The sequence below is a fragment of the Etheostoma cragini genome, chromosome 12, assembly GCF_013103735.1.
Source record: "Etheostoma cragini isolate CJK2018 chromosome 12, CSU_Ecrag_1.0, whole genome shotgun sequence".
Classification (NCBI taxonomy): Eukaryota; Metazoa; Chordata; class Actinopteri; order Perciformes; family Percidae; genus Etheostoma; species Etheostoma cragini.
Genome location: NC_048418.1, coordinates 8924190 through 8946124, shown reverse-complemented (window position 1 = coordinate 8946124; position 21935 = coordinate 8924190). Strand labels below are relative to the sequence as shown.

Below are 21935 nucleotides of genomic sequence, written 5' to 3'. Positions count from 1 at the left end.
AGATACTGTGTGAGCAGTCGTAAAATAAAATACCTGTGAGATTTCTTTATTTTGAATTGCAGGTTTACTTTGTTGCATGTTTAGTTAAGAGTGTAGACTATTAAAAAAAACTAATTCAAGTAATTAGCCTGTTAGGAAACTAGTCTCATTAGGTACTAATCTACCTGGCTAGCCCTACTAACTTGCTCATTATTTTATTATTGCTGTGAACACTTCATCCAAAGAGAATGTACCTCATTTACAGTCATTACATTAATGTGATGTGACATCTGACAGATATTCATCCATTTGGACTATTTGTTTTTTATTTCTGAAACTGTAACAACAAACTGTAACGTCACTGTTCCACTGTCCAATCTTCCAATTTGTGCAAAACAAACAACCAAAAATAGGAAACAAAAAATAAGGATCATGTTTTTTATTTTTTTATTAAAAGGACATATTAACTGATCATAGTTGAGCATTAGCTGCTTTGTAATATTTGATATGAGTTACTCATTAACTAATTGGCTCACTAGCAATTTGTCATTCCTCCTTTCCCTGTGACAACTCAAATTTTGGGTACCTTATTTGAAAGTGTTATTGAATAAAATCAAATTCACAATAACAGACTTTAATGCATTAAAATACAGTATGACATTACATCCGTAAATAAGAATAAGAATAAATCCATCATTATGGGTTCTTTAACTTTCTGCGGCTGCTGCTGCTGCTGCTGCTGCTCGCAGAGCTGGAACGTCCGGAGGTGGTGAGAGGAGGGGAGGCCATGGCCAGATCCAAGCCCAGTTGCACAGTCTTCAGCACGGGGGAGTGAAGTGCAGAGGCCCTGGGGCTGCTGCTGGCTGAGGATGCAGAAGACCTACAGTACAGAGAGAAAAAAAAAACATAAATATTCAGAGGAAGAGCAGCATAACAAACTGTCCAATCTTTTGAATGATAGAGGTACACAGGGTGACATGTGTAGTTTATTCATACAGATAAAGAAAAGTGAATATCTTTATTCTGAATATTTCTCCATCAGACTGCGGAGCAGCATACCAAGAGACAAGAGCAGTATTCAACTACTTTTATGATCAGTCCAACAGTTCAAGCTCAAAACCATCTGACAACAAGCCCGTGTTATTTCTGTAACCTCCACTATCACTTCTCTGGAGAAGAGGTTTTATTTAGAATTGATCAAGTCTGACCTGAGAGATGCAGAGCTTATGGCGCTCCGATGACTGGAAGGAGTAGAAGATGGAGATGGAAGAGACAAATGGGCCTGAGAGAGAAAAACACTCAGAGTTAAGGCATATCATATATACTTCTATCTCCTCCTGTGCACTGGCTTATCTCCTCAAAGACAAGGCCGACTGAACTGGGTTTTTAACAACATAGACAGTCACACAACTCATTATCTTACATACACACCATACACTCCCCCCCATCCCGCCCCGTGTCCGTCTGACTACCTCGGTTTTTGTGTTTTCTCTCACCCTTCCAAGCCACCTCAAAAGATTCCTTCATGTGACCACATGAACTGTGTGTTGTCTTGTGCATTATGTTGTTGTGTTGTTGTGTATTGTATATTATGTTGCTGTCTGCATTGTTTCTTTTCGAGAAAGCGTGTGGCGGCACTGTTCCATAGCGGCCGCCCGGAGGCTTGCTCCAACCTAAGTCAAATGCCTCGAATTTGTCATACCTGGCGAATAAAGCTGATTTTGAATCTGATTCTGATATAAGTTTTTGCAACTCCATAGATTGCTATAAACGACTACAACCTGTCATCATTTAAAGGTCCCATCTTGTAAAATGTGAGATTTTTTCTATTATAAAGCAGTTCTAAGTTTTCTATGAAGGTATTAAAACGCTCAATCTACAGAGAAATGCACTGTATTCAAACACGGTGCCTTTACACAAGCCATCACACCGTATGGTTGTGTTCTCACAGCTGGCGGTAGAAAGTACTGTTACAGTGCAGTTACAGTCATTGCCCGGCTGCAATGACAGTGAAGAGACGCAAGAGTGAAGATGTGGAAAACCTGTAAACACTGACCAATCAGAGTGAGCGCTGGGTTATTTTTGGTTGGGGGGCTTAAAACGATAGGCGCATAAACAGAGTGTTTTAGACAGAGGGTGAGTATATTCAGACTGACAGTATGAGAACAATAACGTTTTTGAACATGACTGGATGTAAACATGTTCTAGTAGAAACCCCCAAAACAAGGATGAACCTGAAAATGAGCACGATGGGACCTCCTCTGAAAATAAAAACAAGAGTGTCAACTGTTTTATACCTGCAGGAAGTATTTCTCCAGCACTGATCTGAGGTCAGGGTTTTCCTCCATGGCCACATTCAGCATCTTGTTGATACTCTTATTAAATTCTTTTAACTCCCTCAGCTTAATGTCCTTCTCCTCGAAAGTCTCAGTTTTGGTGTTACTTGCAGAGCGGATCTCTTTGGTAAGCTTAGAGCACTTACAGACAGACAGAGGACAACACACAATTAAAATGTGATTATGGTGAATGTTAATAAATGTTGGTAATCAAAGATACCTGTACTGTACATACACACACAACACTGCACCTTTAGAAAGTGGGACAGGGAGACGTCAAACCTGCTTTGTGGCTCTGACAACCTTCTCCTTCTGGGAAGCTATTTCTTTGTTCAGCTTACTGATGAGGGAATGTTTGTGCTCTATGTTATCTTTCTCCACCTGCTCTTCTTGCACCAGACTCTCCATTGTATTGTTCATGTCCTGGAAATGGAGAGCAACACAGACACACAGACACACACACACACACACACACACACACACACACACACACACAGTAGTTGTTGAGCTAGTTTATTCATGACCCAATCGTCTCACAGGGACGCACCTAAATAGTACAAAAGCTTTTTGCGTAATACTGACAAAAGAAAGGACAGGGAGGAAGAGATAAAGTGTTTATACAAAGAAGATCATCAAAAATGATAACAATGAAAAAATGCAGAAAGAGTATGTTGAAAGAACACAGGAAATGCTAAAGATTATTTCCTCACATATTTAACGTTAGGAAATAATTAGGAATAACATTATTTTATTTAACTGGCTATTTAAGGAATAACCTGCAAGTCCTGTTGAAGCTCTTGGACTTGTCTTTTCTTATACTTCAGCATCTCTTCAGCCACCCTCAACTGCTCTTCCAGCTTCAGTTTTTCCTGGTGCTCTGGACCTAAAAAAAAACAGACTAAATGACTTTGTAATCAGAGATCATTGGTCTGTTGGTTTTAACAGACAAAGGGAAATAAACCACATTAATACCATGACTTCCTACTGATGGTTCCTTGTTTAGTTTAATTCAGTCTACCTGGTCATACGTACTGGATTCATTTACTTTGTTGAGGGATTTGCGAAATGCTGAGTTACTGTTGTTGAACAACTGAATGGTGTTCTCCAGAGCTCTATTTTCCAGCTCCATCTTGCGGATGTTAGCATCCAGACCGTCACCCTTCCGCTTCAGCTCCTCTTTCTCTTGTGCAGCCTAATAAAAAGCACAAAGCCGTGATTCAAAGTGCTTGTGTGCGCTGAAGAAACACATCTAACTAGAGCCCGACTGATAAAGGATTTTTAAGGCCGATACGATACAAATAGTTGGTTATTTAAAAATCCGACATTACGACGTATCGGCAGATATTGGTTTTCTTTTTTAATCCAGAAACGCATAACAAAACGTAACATAGTTATTTGTAGTTGTTTATTAGTTCTCACTAAAATGATATGATAATTTATTTTATAGTCACAACAGAACAGATGAACATCAAAATATATAAAAGTTCTGATACATAAAATGTATAAAAATACAGACTTAGGATATGAAACTTAAATTCCTTTGAACAAAAACAAAAAAATAATCTGTGTTGCCAGCAGGGTGGTGGAAGAGAAGCGTCTGGTGGACAAACTATGCAACATCGACACTCAAAACATGGTAGACATGGTTGATTTTATTATTTAAATATTAATTTAACAGAATAATTTGTCATAATAAATAATTCTGATAAATTAATATTTAAAAAGTATATGTGTATATTTTATACATATATTATATTGGCCAGTATAAATGCCAATACCGATTTGGGAAATGCCTCAAATCGGCCAATAACATCGTCAACGCCAATATATAAGTCGGGCTCTGCATCTAACTCACTCCTCAACAGACTCTGTATGTAACACAGTGTTGTATTTAAAGACCTCCTACTGTACCTTTGTGATGTAGTAAGCCTGTGATTTCTCCTCTTCCCCCTCAGGAACCGCCATTGAAAGCGTCACGACCTCAAAGCGTTTCTTCATCATGTCAATCTTGGACAGTTTCTCATTCAGCTCAGCACTGACACAGAATCAATAGCCAAATAAAGTGATCTTTTTTTGTACAAATGTTCTCAAACTGATGCAATTATGACATGATTCATAACAGAGAGCAGCGTTTTATCTCTGACTGTACGGCTAGATGAGTAAAGGCTGCAGAAAAGTGAGATTTAGGGTCACAACTGGGTTTTTACCTGAGTCTCTGTCTCTCCTGCTCACTGATCTTGAGCTGCTGGCTGAGCATTTCTCTGTAGACCTTGACCTCTTCCTCCCTGTCCTTTATGGCTTTCTGCAGCTCCAGCTTCCTCTTCTCCAGGGACAGCACGCTGCCCGCCTTGTTGTACAGCAGATCCCTCATACGCTTGACCTCTATCTTCATGACGTTGTGCTCCACTATGTTGTCCTGATGAGGAACACATAAAGCCAACATAGTGCTTAGTGGTTGCTCATTTTTTTATAGAAACTGTTGATGATATTTTCAGTGTAAAAACATTGTTTGCTAATTGATAACGTCGGCTATTTACAGCTGATATCGGTTGTTGATTGCTGGTCAGCTTGCATTGATATTCAAATAGTGATAATTACAGCTGTAATTATTCTGATTGTCACATAATCTACTAATTATTTTGTCATTACTCATTTCATCTATAAAATGTCAATAAATAATAATGTGCTGAACTGAATAGCCCATTTATTGATTTGTCATTCAACAGAAGATTTACTGTCAACAAATTGGATAAAAGTATATTGTTTAAAGGATCCAACATTTTGGTTATAACACTTATTTGCTTTCTCATCGAGAGACAGATGAAAAGCTCAATATGACTCTTGTGTCAGTATACAGTATATAAAGTATATAGAATATTTAGCTGAAGCCAGCAGCCTGTTAGCTTAGCCTAGTCATTAGCTTATTCTGTACAATAACCAAAATGAAAAAATGAATATGCATGGGTGCAAATTACATGGATTTCTGTGCTGGACTAGTTCTTATCCGGCAGAAGTTACATCCTTTTCAGGCAACTGGTTAACTAATGGAATAAGTTTTAGTCTTGACCAAACTAGTGGCTGACATTGCAAATTTGTTTACAACTGGGTGGCTGTAACGAATTAATGTTTGGCAATTTTAGTTGATTAATAACTAGGCCTCAACTTTTTTTTCAATCAAATAATTTTGTTATACATAAAGAGAATGGCCTTTCAAAGGGAGTTATAACTTTGAATTCAATTTTGTCTCCTAAACTCAATTTAAACCCAGCAAGTCGACACGTCGGGGACTCAAGTGATTGCATGACACCTGCTGTGACATCAGTTACCTGTTTCCTGAGCCTGAGTCTCTTCAGCTCCTTTTCATTGGTGGTATGGAGTAGCAAAAGCTCCTCCACCTTGTTGGTCAGATCTCTCCTTTGAGCTTCTGACTTCTCCATCTCTTTCTTCAAATAGCGAATATCATTCTGTCAAGGACAAAGACACGTGTGTGATGGAATTATTTCACTGGTTCAGTCTGGAATATGCAGAGTAGTATGGTGAGGTGAAAAACAATCAGACTGACCTCAGACTCCTTGAGTGTGTTGGTAAGCGTGTTGGCCGTCTCCTTCTTTTCCTCTAGGGCTTTAGTAAGCTCAATGATCTTTGTGTCTAGCATTAGTTTATCATCCGAGTGAGCTTCACCTTGCAGCCGTGCCAATTTATTACCCAGGCTCACGATCTTGGAGTCCTATACACAATGCAGCAAAGTGAAAAGAAAATTTGAACACATGCATATTGCAGAGTCTAGCATCAAGCTAGGGATATCTGAGTAGTGGGATTGTAGAAAAGTGTGTGTTTTCTTGTAAGCGTGCCTGTTGACTTGTGATCAACTGCTGTCTTATTAATTCCTTCTCCAATTTTCTGAGCTGGCTGTCCAGGTTGGTGATGGTGGATTTACTCCTCAAAATCTGAGCAATAGAATTCTTCTCGTTGGTCTTGAGGGCCTGCAAACGCTCTTTATGACAAAAAAGCTCCTCCCTGCAGTCACGCAGCTGGACATCCAACTCCTATAGCAAAGAACAGACCAGAACAAGGTTACACAATAGTAGTACAGTCTTATATCATTTTGAGCACAATAAAAATGGCCTTGTTACATCTAGCGCAGATTCCAAGAACACATTTTCATTTCACATTTATTTTTAGTTTGTTTAGGTAATGTATTTGTATCTTCATAGCAGAGAGCATGGTTCTTTACTGTCTCATCTTTGATGGTCAATTCTTGTTTTAATAAGAGAATATTAGCTGTTATTCATAATGTACATTAAACATTTTTCAAGTAATGTATTGAGCTTTCAGTGCAGCTTTAAGTTAAATACATGGCTACGCCAACATAATACAGAAGTTGATATTTTGAAACCTTCAGCAAAAATGAGATGCAAAATGGTCCTGAGATGAAGAACTGAAAAAGTAAAAAGTTGTAACGTGTACAACAACAGTTCTCACAACAACTTTGAGGCTGCTTACTTTGATTGCATGTTCCTCATCCTTGAGAAGGTTGTCCATCTGTGCAGCTCTCTCCTCCTCACTAAGGGCGGTCTGAGTCACAACTTTCCGCTTCTCTTCCAGGGCAACATTGTAGGCTCTGACCTGCTTGAGTCTACAACACAAACATGTACAGACAGAGCTTGTCTACTAAAGCTAGAGTGGTAATTTAGCAACAGACACACGTTGTGAGATTTCACTAACTTGTCATTGTTATCCTGGATGTCTTTTTTCATTTTGGCTATGTGGGACGTCACCGACTCCACATCGGAGGTTGCTCTGTCCAGTGTGCCTTTGCAACTATCCAGCTGCAAAACACATGAAAATCAATTTGCTCACTCTTCTATTGATATTGGAACATGCTTTCAGCTCTGCCCACAACTGAAAATTTGTGTTAACAGGATTCTCTCATGACAAACGTTTGGTAGTTCAAAAGCTTTGAAAAGCGGACCTCGTCCTTCAACCTGCTGCAGTTATTCTCCTGCTCCTTTAAATCCTGCCGCAGCTTTACAGCCTGTCGGTTGGCCATTGTTATCTTCCTCTCCGTTTCCTTGTTGTTATTCCTCTGAGTGTCCAGAAAATGCTTCCTCTCTGTAATGATGCAATTCCTCTCCCTTATGTTCTGGTTGGCTTCGGCAAGTTGCTGGATGGATGAAGGAAAAAAGACAGGAACACAAACACTTGTGTACCGTTCAGTGTGCTTTCACATCCATAAGCTTTCATTGTTCAGAGGTTTATATGCTTTAGTTTGAGTGAGCACATCTTTCATCAGCAGAGGTGCAAGGTCACAGACTTTACCAGAGCACACTGCTGCATATCAGAGTCTCGTTGCTTCATCTGCTTGATGGTGTTTTCCCACTGGTGGATGAGCTGCTGTGTTTCCAGGTGGGCCTGCTGCAAGTTTTCTGTAGTTTTATCCAAAGCAATCTGTTCAGAAAGCAAAAGCAAAGCATATTCTTTTTTACATTTTGACAGTCTGTCAAAGACTTCCCATTTCAGCCATATAATCAGCAAGAATGTACAGTGTTTTCTTACAGTACCTGTGCAGATATAGTCTCAGTCAATTCTTTGTCAAGTGCTTTGCGCTTTTCATTGGCCTCCAGTGTCTTCTTCTCTATAGCCAGAGTGAGTGACTGTATCCAGAGAGGTTATACAGGTGTTAGCTCAGGATCAGTCAGTGTTGTAAACAATTACAGAATTATTTAATACAGACCGTTTCTCCTCACCTTGATCCTCTGCTCATCTTGCTGAGCGTACTTGATGATGGCCATTGTGTCCTCATCTTTGCGTGCTGACTCCTCTAAGAAGCCATCCATGGTCTGCTGATCCCAGTTCATTTGGTTCCTAAACTCCTCGAGCTTCTGTTTGGCCTTGAAGATATGGTTCTGAGGATTTGGACAAAGGTTAATAAGCACATTTTGGCATCAACAGCTATGGGTGAATCTATGTTCAAAGTGTTGTGGATGCTATAAACCTCCAGCATGTTCCTCCTCTCAGCTAAAGATCTTTGGTCGTTCTCCATCTTAATAGTTTCTTGTGCCAGGCGACCCGTCTCTCTTTCTGCGAGGGAGGTGAGGTGTTTCTCCAACTCTTCATCTCTTTCCTTTGCTTTCAAAAGAGCCTATGTGCAGAAAAATCAAAACGAGAAATTAATAACATACCCTAACCCAATCACCAGAAGAGACACACATACACCTGTCTGACACATAAACAATAAACGTGTTTTGATATACCTACCTCAGTATTTTCCAGCTCTTGTTTAGCGTTTTTGAGGAATTTGATCTTTAACTGCTTTTGATCCTTGTTTCTCTCAAGTTTGTTTTCCAGATGCACCAACTCTGTCTCTTTTTTACGAATCTGTTGTTCAGAAGGTCATCAGATTAAAAGCATAACATATAGGACATACAGTCTGCAGTATGTTTGTTCTTGTGAGCTATCTTGCATGACTCACCTTTCACTACAAGCAGTTAGAAACATTTGGATGTGACACAGATTCACCATTTACCTAAAAATACTTTGTCAGTTGCCCATTGCATGTTAACTTAAACTTTACAACCAGGCATTGGAGCCATGCCGTCTAAATGCTTACAATGTAATTGTTACCATATGGTTGCATTGTAGAGCAGTATGCAGGTCTCAATTGAGCCTATGCCTACTTTAGACAAAGTTTCAAACAGGCAATTAATGCTGGCCACAGTTCAGTACCATTGAGAAACATGACTGCATGAAATATAGAGGGAAAAATCCCCTCATAACTAGCTAGCTAAGCAAACATGTAAACATTTAATATGTAGGCTACACTACAAACATGTAACGCTAGCTATCTAAACATGTTGGTAATACAGTAACCGCAGAGCAAATTTTCACGCTTTTTCAGCGTTAATTCCTGTTCTTTTTTTAATAGTGTTGCATGTTGTTAATTTATAACAAGAAAACTTCTAAAACTAAAGAAAAAATATAAAAACTTCGTTACATTGAGTCCTTATTTCACACTAAAATCATTCATTTTGTCAAATAAACCACATTTACAGTAAAACCTCTTATTTTAACGTTAGGTTAGTCATTTTTGACGGTCCCTAAAGAAACCTAGCTTCCGTTAAATGTCCAACATCCAATGACCACATCAGGTTAAAGACAGTAGCTAATTATCAGTTAGTTTGTAACCGTTAATGAAATAAAGTAGCTAACGCTAGTGGTGACTTAAATTATTAAATAACTGTGCCACACTCACCTCTTCTATCAAAGCCTTGTTTTCAGCGTTAGGTTCGGGGATAGCAAACCGCTCATCCCAGCCCATCTCGGATAAAACTGTATTAATAATGCTCGGCATTTTCCTGCAGTTTGACTACTCTACAATTAGCTAGCTAACACAATAATTTAAAGTAACAATTGTTTCCGCTGGATTGTAGCATAAACAACCGCTGCTTTCAGTTGTTTCTTTCTCCAGTTTGCTGTTAACTGTTGCAACCGCTGTCTGTTGTCAGTCGCCCCTAGCAACCGCACGTGCCTTAACACGTTGTCACCACAAAGTGGCAGCACATCGCCTCACTGTGCTGCTAGTCTTGTTTTAAGTCTCAATTTCATTAACATACCAAAGCATTCAACGTTAACGTTTTTGACCTATACAACTCAGACAATACTCTGGGGTAACTCAAAATGTAGCCTGTTATGCAAAGCAACAATATAAAGACCAGGTTACAAAGACTAGGTATGAGGAAAAGCATGAAAAGTCACTGCTCTAACGCTACTTTTGCATATGGCACCTCCATAAAAGCATAATCGCTCTTGGCAGATAATTCTTTTTTTCCATTATTGAGCTTTTCAGAACACATCTAGCTTATTCCCTGTCAACATTACTGCATGATTACCTATTACAGGTTTTGTATGCAAGATTTCATGGTTTTCACCTTAAAAGTCAGTTATACACCCCTCTCCATCTTGAAAGAAAACTGAAAAATTTAACAATCAATTACATGCAAATGATAAACTATAAGCTCTAGGGATTCATTAAGAAAGCAGCTTCGTATTGCAGTGAGAGAAACAAAGACATCTTCCATTTTTTATGTAATTTTACCTAATTTAAATCCGAACATTCATAAAGCAATACAACTCAAACAGGCCCTAGATCATATAAACCAACAATATTCACTGACTGAGAATGACTTCTATCTAATATATATTTATATTTCTTTTTTTTTTTTTACACACAGAAACAAACAGAGACCTGGTAGTTTTAAAGATACCAAATTGAAACATTTATTTTATCTTTATACATTTGTGTTTAAACAAACAGCATTATGCTTAAAAAATTACAATCAATGTTTTATACTGACTTATCGCACAAATGTATCAAAACAAAAACAAAATCAGGAATTCACACAAGTATTAAAATTCAATATTTAAAGAACAACATCCCCCCTCGTGAACCCTCTTGTTTAGATTACCATTCAAAAGTGTGTCTAACATTACCTGCTTTCGAGCGGAGGTGACTCTTCTCTAGTTGGCTTTAGCGCACACAAAAAGCCCAATTCTTTAGATAAAAGATCCAGACCACCACAAGTTGACCAACAAAGAGATATGCCTTTTTTTATATATGTAAATACACACACACACACATATATAAAGTCTCTGCTGTGTAAAATATTTCAGTCCTGAGGGTTGAAAAGGCAACATAGTTCTCAGCTCAGTGCGGTCCCCTTATCCTCTGTTCACTGCGCTCTGTGGTTTGTTGGAAACCTCACATGGATGTTCCTTTTGTGAGAGCAGACTTTAAACTGCCGTACTTTTAGTCCCGATGTGTGGTCGTGCAAACTCCACAAAGTCATCAATAAGGACAGGCCATGCACCTATTGAATGAACAAAACAAAAATAATTAAATCAATTAACTCTCCCATGGTTGAAGATATGATTATGGTCTGATCTGATCATTTTAATACTTAAAAACCGTACTAGGCCTGTGTGAAGCAGGGTAGAGGCCCTTCATCTAATGAGTTGTGGGGGAATAATTACAGGTCATAGGCACTTGCATGCACACAGTGATAAACAGGTTCACTTTCAGCTGGGTGTCTGTACAAACCTTCCTCGTCATAATTCGACATGTCATCTGTGATCATTGTGCTGAAGTCTAGTAAGAGGTTCCAAGTGTCCTTAGGAATTGATCTTTTGTGGTGCTCCTGCAAAAAAGATGTTGGGTAAAGTTGAAGCAAGTCAATGAGACGGTATTATATTTGCATGTGTAGAGTAGTATTGAGTGTGATTATAAACTTACAACTAAAAAACTGTTCCACAAATCCAGGAACTTGAATCTTCCAGCCAGTACTAAATTCCAATATGCAATTGCCATTTCTAAATCTGTAAGAGAACCAAAAACAGGTCAATAAACATTCAACAATGACATAACAAATAGATGGTTAATGCTGATTAGCATTAAAAGGTTCTTACCCAAACCTTTCTGGCCAGGATTCTTTGCAAAATTAAATGTAAACTGGTAAAAGTCCTTAAATTTCCCTTGGTCCTTTAAGTCTTGCTCCATCTTTGGCAGCTGAGCTTTTAACTTCTCTACGCTGTCACACCTGGGGAGACACAAAAGCAGACTTGTGTTTTGCTGGACAAAGAGGAATGTTTTTTTCAGTAGAGTAGATTCATCTTTGTTTGTTGTATAACTAAGCAATCCTAAAGATGCATGCATATGTATAATGGTAACTTATATTTGACATCTTCCAAACAATGCTGAGAACCTATATACAGATCAACTTTTTTTGCAGGAAACTCTATGTGTACATAGCGTATTGTATGTAGTATAATAGCACTGTGAGTTTGATGATAAGTACCACTTTACAGAAAGAGTATACTGTGCCTTCTTAAAATATATCATCACCCCTGTTCTGCCATGCCATCCATGAACTCCTGTTTTGAAAACTCGCACTGTGTTGCAGCCCTGAACTTCCAGGCTATGAGAAGGACACTTATACTGGCTGGGTCCAGAGCCAGGTCATCACAGAACTGCTGGATCCCATCAATTCCGATCTTGTTGTCATCATGAGGATCTACGTATCAGAGTGTGAAGTGTGCTTTTGTCATTTACTTCAGAGCCAGATGGTCAATTTTCAATAAATAACACACAATATTGTCAGTGTTTCACTGTGATATAATCCCTTTATTGTAACAAGCTGAAAATTGCATTGACTATTGACTACATATAACTATGGAGCTTTATTTTTACACATCCAATAGGCTTTCCATACCTCTATATCTGTTGTACAGCTGATCAAGCTTCTTCTTGTCTAAGGCTGCCTTTAGATTTGAAACAAAGAGCTCTGGATTTTGGAAAAACTTGTCAGTGGCAACATCTAGTTTCCAGTCATTCTGTGACAGACAGGTCAGTGCAGTTTTCTCATTGGATTGTGTGAAAATCATGAACTGACGAACTTTATCCTTTTGTGAGGACTTCAGCTTGTTCTGCACAAAAACACACAAAACACTTGTTGCAATAACACACAAATAGACTAATTTAAAGACCAGTAATAGCAAAAATTAAACATCACTTATCTGTCAGAATAACAATTTATATCAGTTGCTAACAACGACAATTCCAACTACAGAACTCCAAAATTACCCAAAATAACCACGAAGTGTAGGCTAGTTGTTAGCTAACGTTACATAAAAACAGAACCATGGTCTAACACATTGAAAAAACTGCAATAACATGCTTTCCTGACAGCATACACCAACTTGCAATGTGTTGACTGACTGGCTAGCTAACTAGTGTATTTACATTTATGATAACACTGAACAATACAGCTAGTCATAAAATCCTGTGGGCAACAATACAAAGCTTACGCTGCTGCAGTGTGCGTGTACGTTGGCCAATTTTGTTTGTCAGTTGGCTTAAAGGCTAGCAAGCTAGCTAACTAGCTAGGCAAGCTAATGCTAACGTCGAGAGCTACGTTTGTTTTCATTATATAAAGAAAATACCAGGTCATTACCGCAGCAGCTTTTATTATTATATGAATCACCCCAAAGTAATAGTTTATGATTACATCACGGCACCAGAATAAAAACAGTAATTTCTTACCATGTTTGTCTTTGCCCGACTCCCTTTCCTTCCATCCAGCTGGCTAATGCATGTAAAGTTTATTCGAGTCACGTAAAAAGTTCTTCCGGTTGAAGCATCATATGTCAAAAATAAAAGCAAAGGTTTGGGAGCTTCTTGATTAAACCACATCTTAAAGTGCTACATTGTTCGATGTTTTTCCCATTGCCTAACACATTATACATATTTGTCGTAAAATGAAAAAAAAACTTTATTAAAGTTTGAGATTTTGTAGACCAATTTGGATACATTAACAACAAGTTGCTTTTTATTTTGGAGCAACTTAACGGAAGAGACTGTAAAACCAAGCTTCTTCCTCCTTGTCCGAGCTCTCAGACGTCGACCTGGATGTTAAGAACTGTTCTAAAAAGATTTCAGAACCAATGGAAATCATACAGACACCGATTTGTCCCATGGGTTGTACTGAACCTGTCTAAAAATGAGAAAACGCTGCGGAAGGTGACGGAGCGCTTGAAGGACAAACAGGTCCCAGATGAGGAGGTTTCCCAGAGCCTGCTGCAGCTCTTCAGAGTCCTGCTCCGTAATGGGGCAAATAAGGGGGGACTCCGTGCAGCTCAAACTCCCTTTCGCAGACAGGTAACAAGTGAAGAAAATAAAGTGTGTGGAGATGATGCCATGTTACAGACTCTTGGATTCTGCATTGACCGGAAACCTAGCACTTTGCCCTTTGCTGGAACTGGAGTGTTTGTTACCAAAGGATTTGTACCCAAAGGAGCTACAGTGGCCATGTACCCTGGTACAGTATATCAAGCCTATGAGCCAATTCTGCTCCAGTCCATCAGAAACCCCTTTCTATTTAGGTGCATTGATGGTGTCTTGGTTGATGGAAATGACAAAGGCATATCCAAAATGGTGTTCAAGTCATGCAGTGGCAGGGACAGGATAGGGCCTTTCATGATGAGTGACACCAGCTGGCTGACAGCCAGTCCACAAAACCCACTTGCTGTTGGTCAGTATGTGAACAACTGCTCTAATGAGTTGCCAGCCAACGTGTGCTACCAGGAGTATGACGTGCCGGACACATTTCCCATCGAGCTCCGCCTGTATCTGCCTAATGTCAACTACAGCCATGACACACAGAGGCCTCTACGCTGTGTTGTCCTTGTATCACTTAGAGACATTACAGTAGGGGAGGAACTTTTCTCAAACTACTACACCATTGTGCATTAGAGTCAAAGTACACTCTACACAGTACGCTGTTCTGCTTTGGTGTCAGAACTGAAGAAAACATTACTTTCATTGTCTTGCTTCCTAAGGGGAAAAACATTTGTCTACACTTAGCATTGCACTGGAATAAAGGCAAACATTTCTTGTATGAATTGCTGTGTGCCGGCCACAAAACTGCTCTTTTTTAACCGTGTTGAAGGGTATTTTAAGAAATTTATAGAAGTAGCCAAGGTTAATTGGGCCAGGGGAACAGACCACAAAGGATCTGCATGTTCCAGACCTGAGCATAGTGGTGTGTCCAGTCTTTTTTTACTGGGCTGGCCCAAGTTGGCCACTGACTTACCCCTGATTTCCACCAATTGCGGAACAGCTTCAGATCTGCTCCGGAACGGAGATCAGCAGCCCTCCGGAGCAGATACGTAGAGCTTCTACTTTTACCGAAAGAAAGAGAGCTCCACAGCGGTCAGCACAGGGCAGATTGTGCGGAAAAGAAGTCGAGCACAGAAACAAAATAAAACCTCCGGTTAATTTTCAAAATAAAATACACCATGCTCACAGTGGATCATATTTCCCTGCACTACACCTTGAAAATGTCATAACGGGTAGAGAGAGGCCCCGAGTCAACAGGTCAGAAGTTTTGTGGTTCAGTTTATAGAAACTCCTGTAATATTGCGTGATCATACATAAAGCTGTCAGTTATGGCCTCCGCTGTTCTGCAACAAATACGGACCTGGTGAGTATTGAAGGATGGCGGAGCATGGACCCGACACGCAGCGGAGACGATTGGCAGCTGTTCCGTAGTTGGTGGAAATCCAGGGTTATCTACTGGTCATAAATCTTAACTTGCTACATAAACCTAATAACAGCAATTCATTAACAAAGAGTTGTGATTATATGTACTTTTTGTGACTTTCACCCACTTAAAGTAAAAAGAAAAAATTAAATGAGATGGCTTGTCCAAAGTGGCTATGCTGGTGTTCTACTGGGAATCAACTAAGAAAAGCAGCACGCACCCAACAGTATCGCTCCTGCCTTATGTAATGGTATAGGGTACTCAATTAGAAATAAAAAATAGAAAATCAATGGGACAAGAATGCTCAGTGGTGTCTCTAGGCTCTGGTAAAATAAACATCAGTCTTCCCCGGTGTCTACCTCTCACATACCTGTTCACCTCTATATGTAGACACCTGGTGGCTAAGGCTGCTTGGTACCTTCAAAACAAAACCACTAACAGAAACTTAAAATTACCCAAATAAAATACTAATCATAAAAAAATGTATGTAGCTGTAAAATTCAAGCAAAACGGAAATTAAAAAAATAAACAAAAAAAACTATTATATATAACAAAATAATGAATAGCTCCAACATTCCGGCCCCTAATTGTGAAAAGTGTAAACTCACAGTTATCTTCAATTATCATTGCAGGCAACCACCAAAAGGAAAAAGAACTTCCTTAAGCTTGAGGAATCAGGCAACTGACGTTTTAAGTTTCCTCCAAGATGAGAAGTAGTTGATGAGGAGTTGTGGGATCTTCTGAGTTCCTGAAGAAAATCCACTGATGCTTCTCTTTTGACCTCCCATACCGTATCCATACCAGAAATGTCCAAACCATTTGGTACGAGAACAATGGGTCAAAAGAAGATTGTGAGCACCACTGCTCACAATCTTCTTTTTACCCATTGTTCTCGATACAATGTTGACTGGTTTGCCTCCCAAGCCCAGTCTCTTTGCCAAACTGACATTACAGAATGTACCTGAATTCACTGGATCCAAGAATGCGTATGTATGCATCACTTTATTACTCTTCTGGCCTTTAACCTGAACTGCAAAAATGAAGAAAACAGCATTATCCTCATCACTGGCCCCTATGTCAAACACACTAAAAGAGACAATCTGCAGAAACAAGGTTAAATGAATTCTGAAACAGATAAGAAGAGGGTGCAGGTCCTCCAAGTAAGCCTGTTATGAGTCATTCAGAATCTGACTCTTTTGTACAAATATTTACCCAATGATTGCCACAGGGGTGAGACACCAGACAAACACACATAAGAAAGAAACTGATCATGTTAATTGGTCACAGGGAACTAAAGTCAACACTTCACGAAGCAGGAAATCACATTAGTAGGCCTATAATACATCATGTTGGTTATTATAGTGTGATATGGGTCAGTGTGAAAACATAAATTACATTACAATTTAAAAATGTTCCCATGTGAAATCCAACCGCAGCACGGCTGTCTTGAAACGCAATAGACAGACAGTGGCAGAATAATTATTCTACTCATTTTTTAAACAATGCAATTACCCGTTTCAGCCAACTCTGAGTATTTGTCATTTATGTTTGAAAAGCTTTTCTCCGACATTACTCTGAAAGAAAGAATGAAGGCCAAGGCTATTAGCTGAGTTGTCCATTATTGTGATAAGCAGCTGTGTTTCAATGTAAGCTCACTCACTGCTATCTCAAAGTTGCATAAGATAGAATACATAACGTAGGAACAAATAATGTAAAACCCTGCATTTACTCCTGCATACCCTCCACTAAACTTCGTGGCAACAAAAAGTGGTTTCATGATGATTACCATGTAAATCTTTCTTTCAATTTCTCATTGTTTTTCTAAAAGCTCCTGTAGGCCTATTACATTATTTGTATTTTAAAAACTCCGTATTTTTTCTTCTTAATTTAAGTGATCTGAAGGGCTCTTGTATCGGCCACATACGGATCCTCTCTCCAAAGATATTGCACAAGTTAAACCCATGGAAAGGTTGTCAGAGCCGTAGTCAGAACACGTTTTGACCTATCAGAGACACTGTAGAAACCGTAGCACTACTTATTACTGCAATAATCTTCCGCTGAGAAATATAGTCTGGAATAATCTTCGCATTTTATCGTTTATTGAAACATACATTTGTATTTAGAATACAATTTATTGTGAGCCAAACATTAAGTCAGTCAACTGAAACTATATTGTCAACGAAACGGAGAATTTTAAGTTAGTGAGTAAAAAAAGTGCGGCTGCATAAAGGCAGTGGGCATCGCCATCAGCGATCTTTCCAGTCGCATGGTGAAGTTAGGAACGGATCATGTCTAGTGATTCTGCTGATTTTAACAGGTAAGAATCGTACATCTGGTCTAATTAATAGTTTTTAAAACAATGCTCGGGGTTTAGCTAGGTGTATTTTAACGTGCCATGGTGGTGGGAAGTATGTTTGATGCGGTATTATTTATTATATAGCTAGCTAGATAGTTAGGCCCCGACCACTTTGAGGGCTATTGGGTTGCTAACATTTAGCTAGCTTTGTGCAGTTAGCTGCTCAGCTACTCCGCATTTCCAAAATGTTACTAGCGATTTTGAAAAAAATGTTCTTTATTTCTTGTGTCGACTATGTGATTAATGGGAACTGGCTTGTATGTTTAAAACGTTTTGCTGTCGTGGTTGTGAGAACTGCGAGGCCAAGCTTATGTTACAGTTCGGCCTAACATTAGCTAGTTCTCAGGCAGCAGGAGCTATCACAGGCCCAACTATCCGACATATTGGCTAACGGTAACTCTTTCGATACTCTAATTGACATAAAGCCAATCTGGGCGTCTAAACCGCTTCGACAACTTTTCCCGATCCCTTTTTAACTTGAATTTTAGGAGCCCAAGGTAACTTTAGTTGAGCTCTACTTGTGAGATTTTACACGTGCGCCCAGCAAAGCCCCGGACTCTGTAATGAGACACTCTGGGCGTAACCCGGTGAGAACCGCTCGCCACACCTCTGACGGAGCTAGTTCTCAACGTAACGTTTTAAGTGATTAAAGTGGCGACCACTCATGTTTCAGTCCTGGTTGATTTTAGAATTTCTAATTAAAAAAAGATAACTATGGAAATGTGCTGAGTTTAGCACTCTGTGGCGTATAAATTATAGCTTCAATATTAAAGCGGAAAGTTAACATTGGGGAAGTATCTTGCTCAATCATGACACGTGGTTGTATCATATTGTTGTAGTTGCCTGTTCTTGGTAGATTTTCCAATTAAATGGTGGTTATGACTCTAAGCTAAGTAAAATTTACTTTTTTTTTTACACAGCTCAAAAGACCATGGGGGGCCAGATGGAATGGAGCCTGATGGTGTTATCGAGGTAAGACAAAATGAGTCATTGCTACGGTTTTAGCATTGAATTTGTGTATTTATTTACACTCACAAGCTATTCTTAATTCCAGAGTAACTGGAATGAGATTACGGACAACTTTGACGATATGAGCCTGAAGGAGACTCTTCTCCGCGGGATATATGCATATGGTTTTGAAAAGCCATCTGCCATTCAACAAAGGGCAATCATACCTTGCATCAAAGGTAAAAAAAACAAACATTTTAACCGATAAGTGGATTGCTTATTTGTGAGTGAAGTGATGCTTTACCATCTTTCGGGACTTACCCATTCATGGGGATACTTTTTTTCACAACTGATCACTCAATACTGTAACTGTCGTGCAATCAAACTTGACATCATGTCAGATTTATTTGTATAGAATATTTAGAATGCACATATCTTGATCTTCAATTATTGAGTTGGAAGAAATATGTTCTTACTGTAAATATTTGTCTGTAGGCTATGATGTCATTGCCCAGGCTCAGTCGGGCACTGGCAAGACGGCCACGTTTGCCATCTCTATCTTGCAGCAACTGGACATAGAGGTGAAGGAGACTCAGGCTCTGGTGTTGGCTCCCACCAGAGAGCTGGCTCAGCAGGTATGCTGTTTCTGAGGTCAGTGACCTCCACAGTATCTCAGACCTAGACAGCATATTGAGGACACTGATTCAGTTTCTAAGGTACCTTTTTTTTCTTCTTCAAACTTTTCAAAATTCAGAAATTGTGAAACGGTATCCGTAAGATTGGTGTAGTCTTTGTCCATGGCTGCATTGGTCTAAATCTGGCTTAATTGAATGATTGTGATTTAAATATATATATATTCTTGTTGCTGTGGAAAACTGGGTGATGTGATGGCATACCATCTTTCGGGACTGACTCTATAATGGAGATTACTTTTTGATTTTACTGATCACTTTGAACAGTTATTCCACACACTGTTAATGTCCTGTCTTGCCATCTGTACCTTACGTCATCCTAAAGCAGTGGTGTTGTTTTTTTGCTCCTGTCTCCCCTCATTAGATCCAAAAGGTCATTCTGGCTCTGGGTGACTACATGGGGGCAGCGTGCCATGCCTGCATTGGAGGGACTGATCTCCGTGCTGAAATAACTAAGCTCCAGGCTGAGGCCCCTCACATTGTGGTGGGCACACCAGGACGTGTGTATGACATGCTTAGCAGGGGACATCTGTGTAAGTATGACAGGTCTGGATCAACCGAAAAGTATTCTCAAATGATTGGGTGATTTTTATTTTACTAATCCAACGCTTGGCTTTTATCGCCACATTTCTGTGCAGCTGCAAAATGTATCAAGATGTTTGTTCTGGATGAAGCCGATGAGATGTTGAGTCGAGGGTTCAAAGATCAAATCTATGAGATCTTCCAGAAGCAGAGCACAAACATTCAAGTAAGAACTTTTTTTGGATACAAGTTGAAAAACTGACAAGAATGAAATATGCAGTGTAGAACCATTCTGCATTATAGGAACTCTGGTAGCATTGTATGAAAAAATCTGCACCACACAACAATTTTGCGTGGAAGGAGATTATTACCCACTGTACTGAAAATGAGTTGTGGTTGAACCTCTTTCTTAATGTTCGTTAGTCACTGTCTCAAGGCGCAGTGCCACGCAGGTCTGAGTTTTAAATGCACTTTTGAAACTGCACAAAGTTGACTTGATGACTCGTCTCTTGTATCTTATGGCGACATGTTGTAAATCTTCTAAAGGTGGTCCTACTCTCTGCCACCATGCCAGCAGAGGTGTTGGAGGTGACCAAGAAGTTTATGCGAGAACCCATTCGCATCTTGGTGAAGAAAGAAGAGCTTACCCTCGAGGGTATCAAGCAATTCTACATAAATGTGGAGCGAGAGGTGGGTTAACTTATCTGCAACACTTTCAGAAAGCTGCTTCTCACTGTCCTTCTCTCTAAAGCACCCTGCTAAAACTGCAGGAGCCAAACCTCACAGGTTTAGCTCATGTGGCCGTGTAAGCATGGGTACACCAGGGAAGGAGATTAAAATGCACAGTATCTGAATGAGGCTTGGGGGGACCTCTTTCTTAATGTCCAGTGTCTTTTGTCTCAAGATCCTGTGTTACACATTAGATGAACCTTATCTTTATAGATGCTTGACAAGCAGGCTTGCGTTTGTCTTGTCATCTTAACTTTGTTCAGTTAATAATTCATAACAGTTTTTTTATTAATATCAACAGGAGTGGAAGCTGGACACCCTGTGTGATCTGTATGAAACACTGACTATCACACAGGCTGTTATTTTCCTCAACACCAGGAGAAAAGTCGACTGGTTGACTGAGAAGATGCATGCTAGAGACTTCACCGTCTCTGCTCTGGTAGGATCTGTTTGGCTCTACAACTGTTAGATCCATACACTGTTTTGATGGTCAAGGCTTCTCAGTGGTAATGCTTCACATTTTCCTTACTAAAATGCTCTTTTACAGCATGGTGATATGGACCAGAAGGAGCGTGATGTGATTATGAGAGAGTTTAGGTCTGGCTCAAGCAGAGTGTTGATTACTACTGATCTTCTGGTTAGTATGAGCTGCAATGTGATTAACATAAATGTCATAATTGGTTGTGAAGTAAACCCCAAATGTTTTAAATCCTGCAACAGTCCTATTGTGGCCAAGCAGTCAAACGTTTGGGAGATTAGGGCTCGTTCTCCACAATGGGTTTTTCTGTAGAAATCTGTTACTTATGTACGAGCGACATTGACGTGCACAAGGATTTAGCCATTCATCTCTGACTGTACTACAATTTAAATTTCTTTTCTTTTTCACAGGCTCGTGGTATCGATGTCCAGCAGGTTTCCTTGGTCATTAATTATGACCTTCCTACAAACCGAGAGAACTACATTCATAGGTAAGTTGCTTCATATATTGCACCTTTATGTGCACCTCAGTTACCTGAAGCTAACGTGTCCTATCTGACTCCCTCCAGAATTGGTCGTGGTGGCCGTTTTGGAAGAAAAGGAGTTGCTATCAACTTTGTCACTGAGGAAGACAAGAGGATTCTTCGGGATATCGAGACATTTTACAATACTACCGTGGAGGAGATGCCCATGAATGTGGCTGACCTGATTTGAGCTTTGAGATTTTTCTTTTCTTTCTTTTTTTTTAAACGCAGTGATAGCGATCGTCCACTTGCATTGTTCTTATAATATTCGAAAGGGG

General features: G+C 39.5%; 4 protein-coding genes and 3 non-coding genes across 7 annotated transcripts; 5 read left to right on the top strand and 2 right to left on the bottom strand.

The window, feature by feature from the left end:
- Positions 1-409: 409 nt before the first annotated feature.
- ccdc39 (coiled-coil domain containing 39) lies at positions 410-9666 on the bottom strand. The gene is made up of 20 exons (XM_034888786.1): positions 9568-9666; positions 8574-8693; positions 8311-8457; positions 8063-8221; positions 7877-7969; positions 7635-7763; positions 7288-7479; positions 7041-7144; positions 6819-6951; positions 6167-6361; positions 5878-6042; positions 5642-5779; positions 4523-4731; positions 4227-4350; positions 3348-3507; positions 3092-3198; positions 2598-2738; positions 2277-2456; positions 1188-1261; positions 410-859 (listed from the first exon to the last, which is right to left on the bottom strand). Exons 1-20 carry the CDS (start codon positions 9664-9666, stop codon positions 676-678), a joined length of 2853 nt encoding a protein of 950 aa, XP_034744677.1. The 3' UTR covers positions 410-675.
- Positions 9667-11068: 1402 nt separating this feature from the next.
- Positions 11069-13623, bottom strand: dcun1d1 (DCN1, defective in cullin neddylation 1, domain containing 1 (S. cerevisiae)). Its single transcript, XM_034888414.1, has 7 exons — positions 13411-13623; positions 12581-12794; positions 12214-12382; positions 11778-11908; positions 11605-11687; positions 11413-11509; positions 11069-11182 (listed from the first exon to the last, which is right to left on the bottom strand). The coding sequence occupies exons 1-7, from the start codon at positions 13558-13560 to the stop codon at positions 11106-11108; spliced, it is 921 nt and encodes a 306-aa protein (XP_034744305.1). The 5' UTR covers positions 13561-13623; the 3' UTR covers positions 11069-11105.
- A 99-nt stretch (positions 13624-13722) lies between these two features.
- On the top strand, positions 13723-14775 carry setd9 (SET domain containing 9). The gene has a single exon (XM_034888416.1). The coding sequence runs from the start codon at positions 13777-13779 to the stop codon at positions 14617-14619; it is 843 nt and encodes a 280-aa protein (XP_034744307.1). The 5' UTR covers positions 13723-13776; the 3' UTR covers positions 14620-14775.
- A 2685-nt stretch (positions 14776-17460) lies between these two features.
- eif4a2 (eukaryotic translation initiation factor 4A) lies at positions 17461-21935 on the top strand. Its single transcript, XM_034888333.1, has 11 exons — positions 17461-17726; positions 18686-18737; positions 18820-18952; positions 19209-19348; positions 19770-19938; positions 20044-20153; positions 20474-20617; positions 20958-21095; positions 21204-21293; positions 21545-21624; positions 21703-21935. Exons 1-11 carry the CDS (start codon positions 17698-17700, stop codon positions 21845-21847), a joined length of 1230 nt encoding a protein of 409 aa, XP_034744224.1. The 5' UTR covers positions 17461-17697; the 3' UTR covers positions 21848-21935.
- On the top strand, positions 18999-19072 carry LOC117954911. The gene has a single exon (XR_004658924.1). It is a non-coding gene; the product is annotated as a small nucleolar RNA SNORD2 (small nucleolar RNA).
- LOC117954910 lies at positions 19591-19665 on the top strand. Its single transcript, XR_004658923.1, has one exon. It is a non-coding gene; the product is annotated as a small nucleolar RNA SNORD2 (small nucleolar RNA).
- Positions 20664-20847, top strand: LOC117954909. The gene has a single exon (XR_004658922.1). It is a non-coding gene; the product is annotated as a small nucleolar RNA SNORA81 (small nucleolar RNA).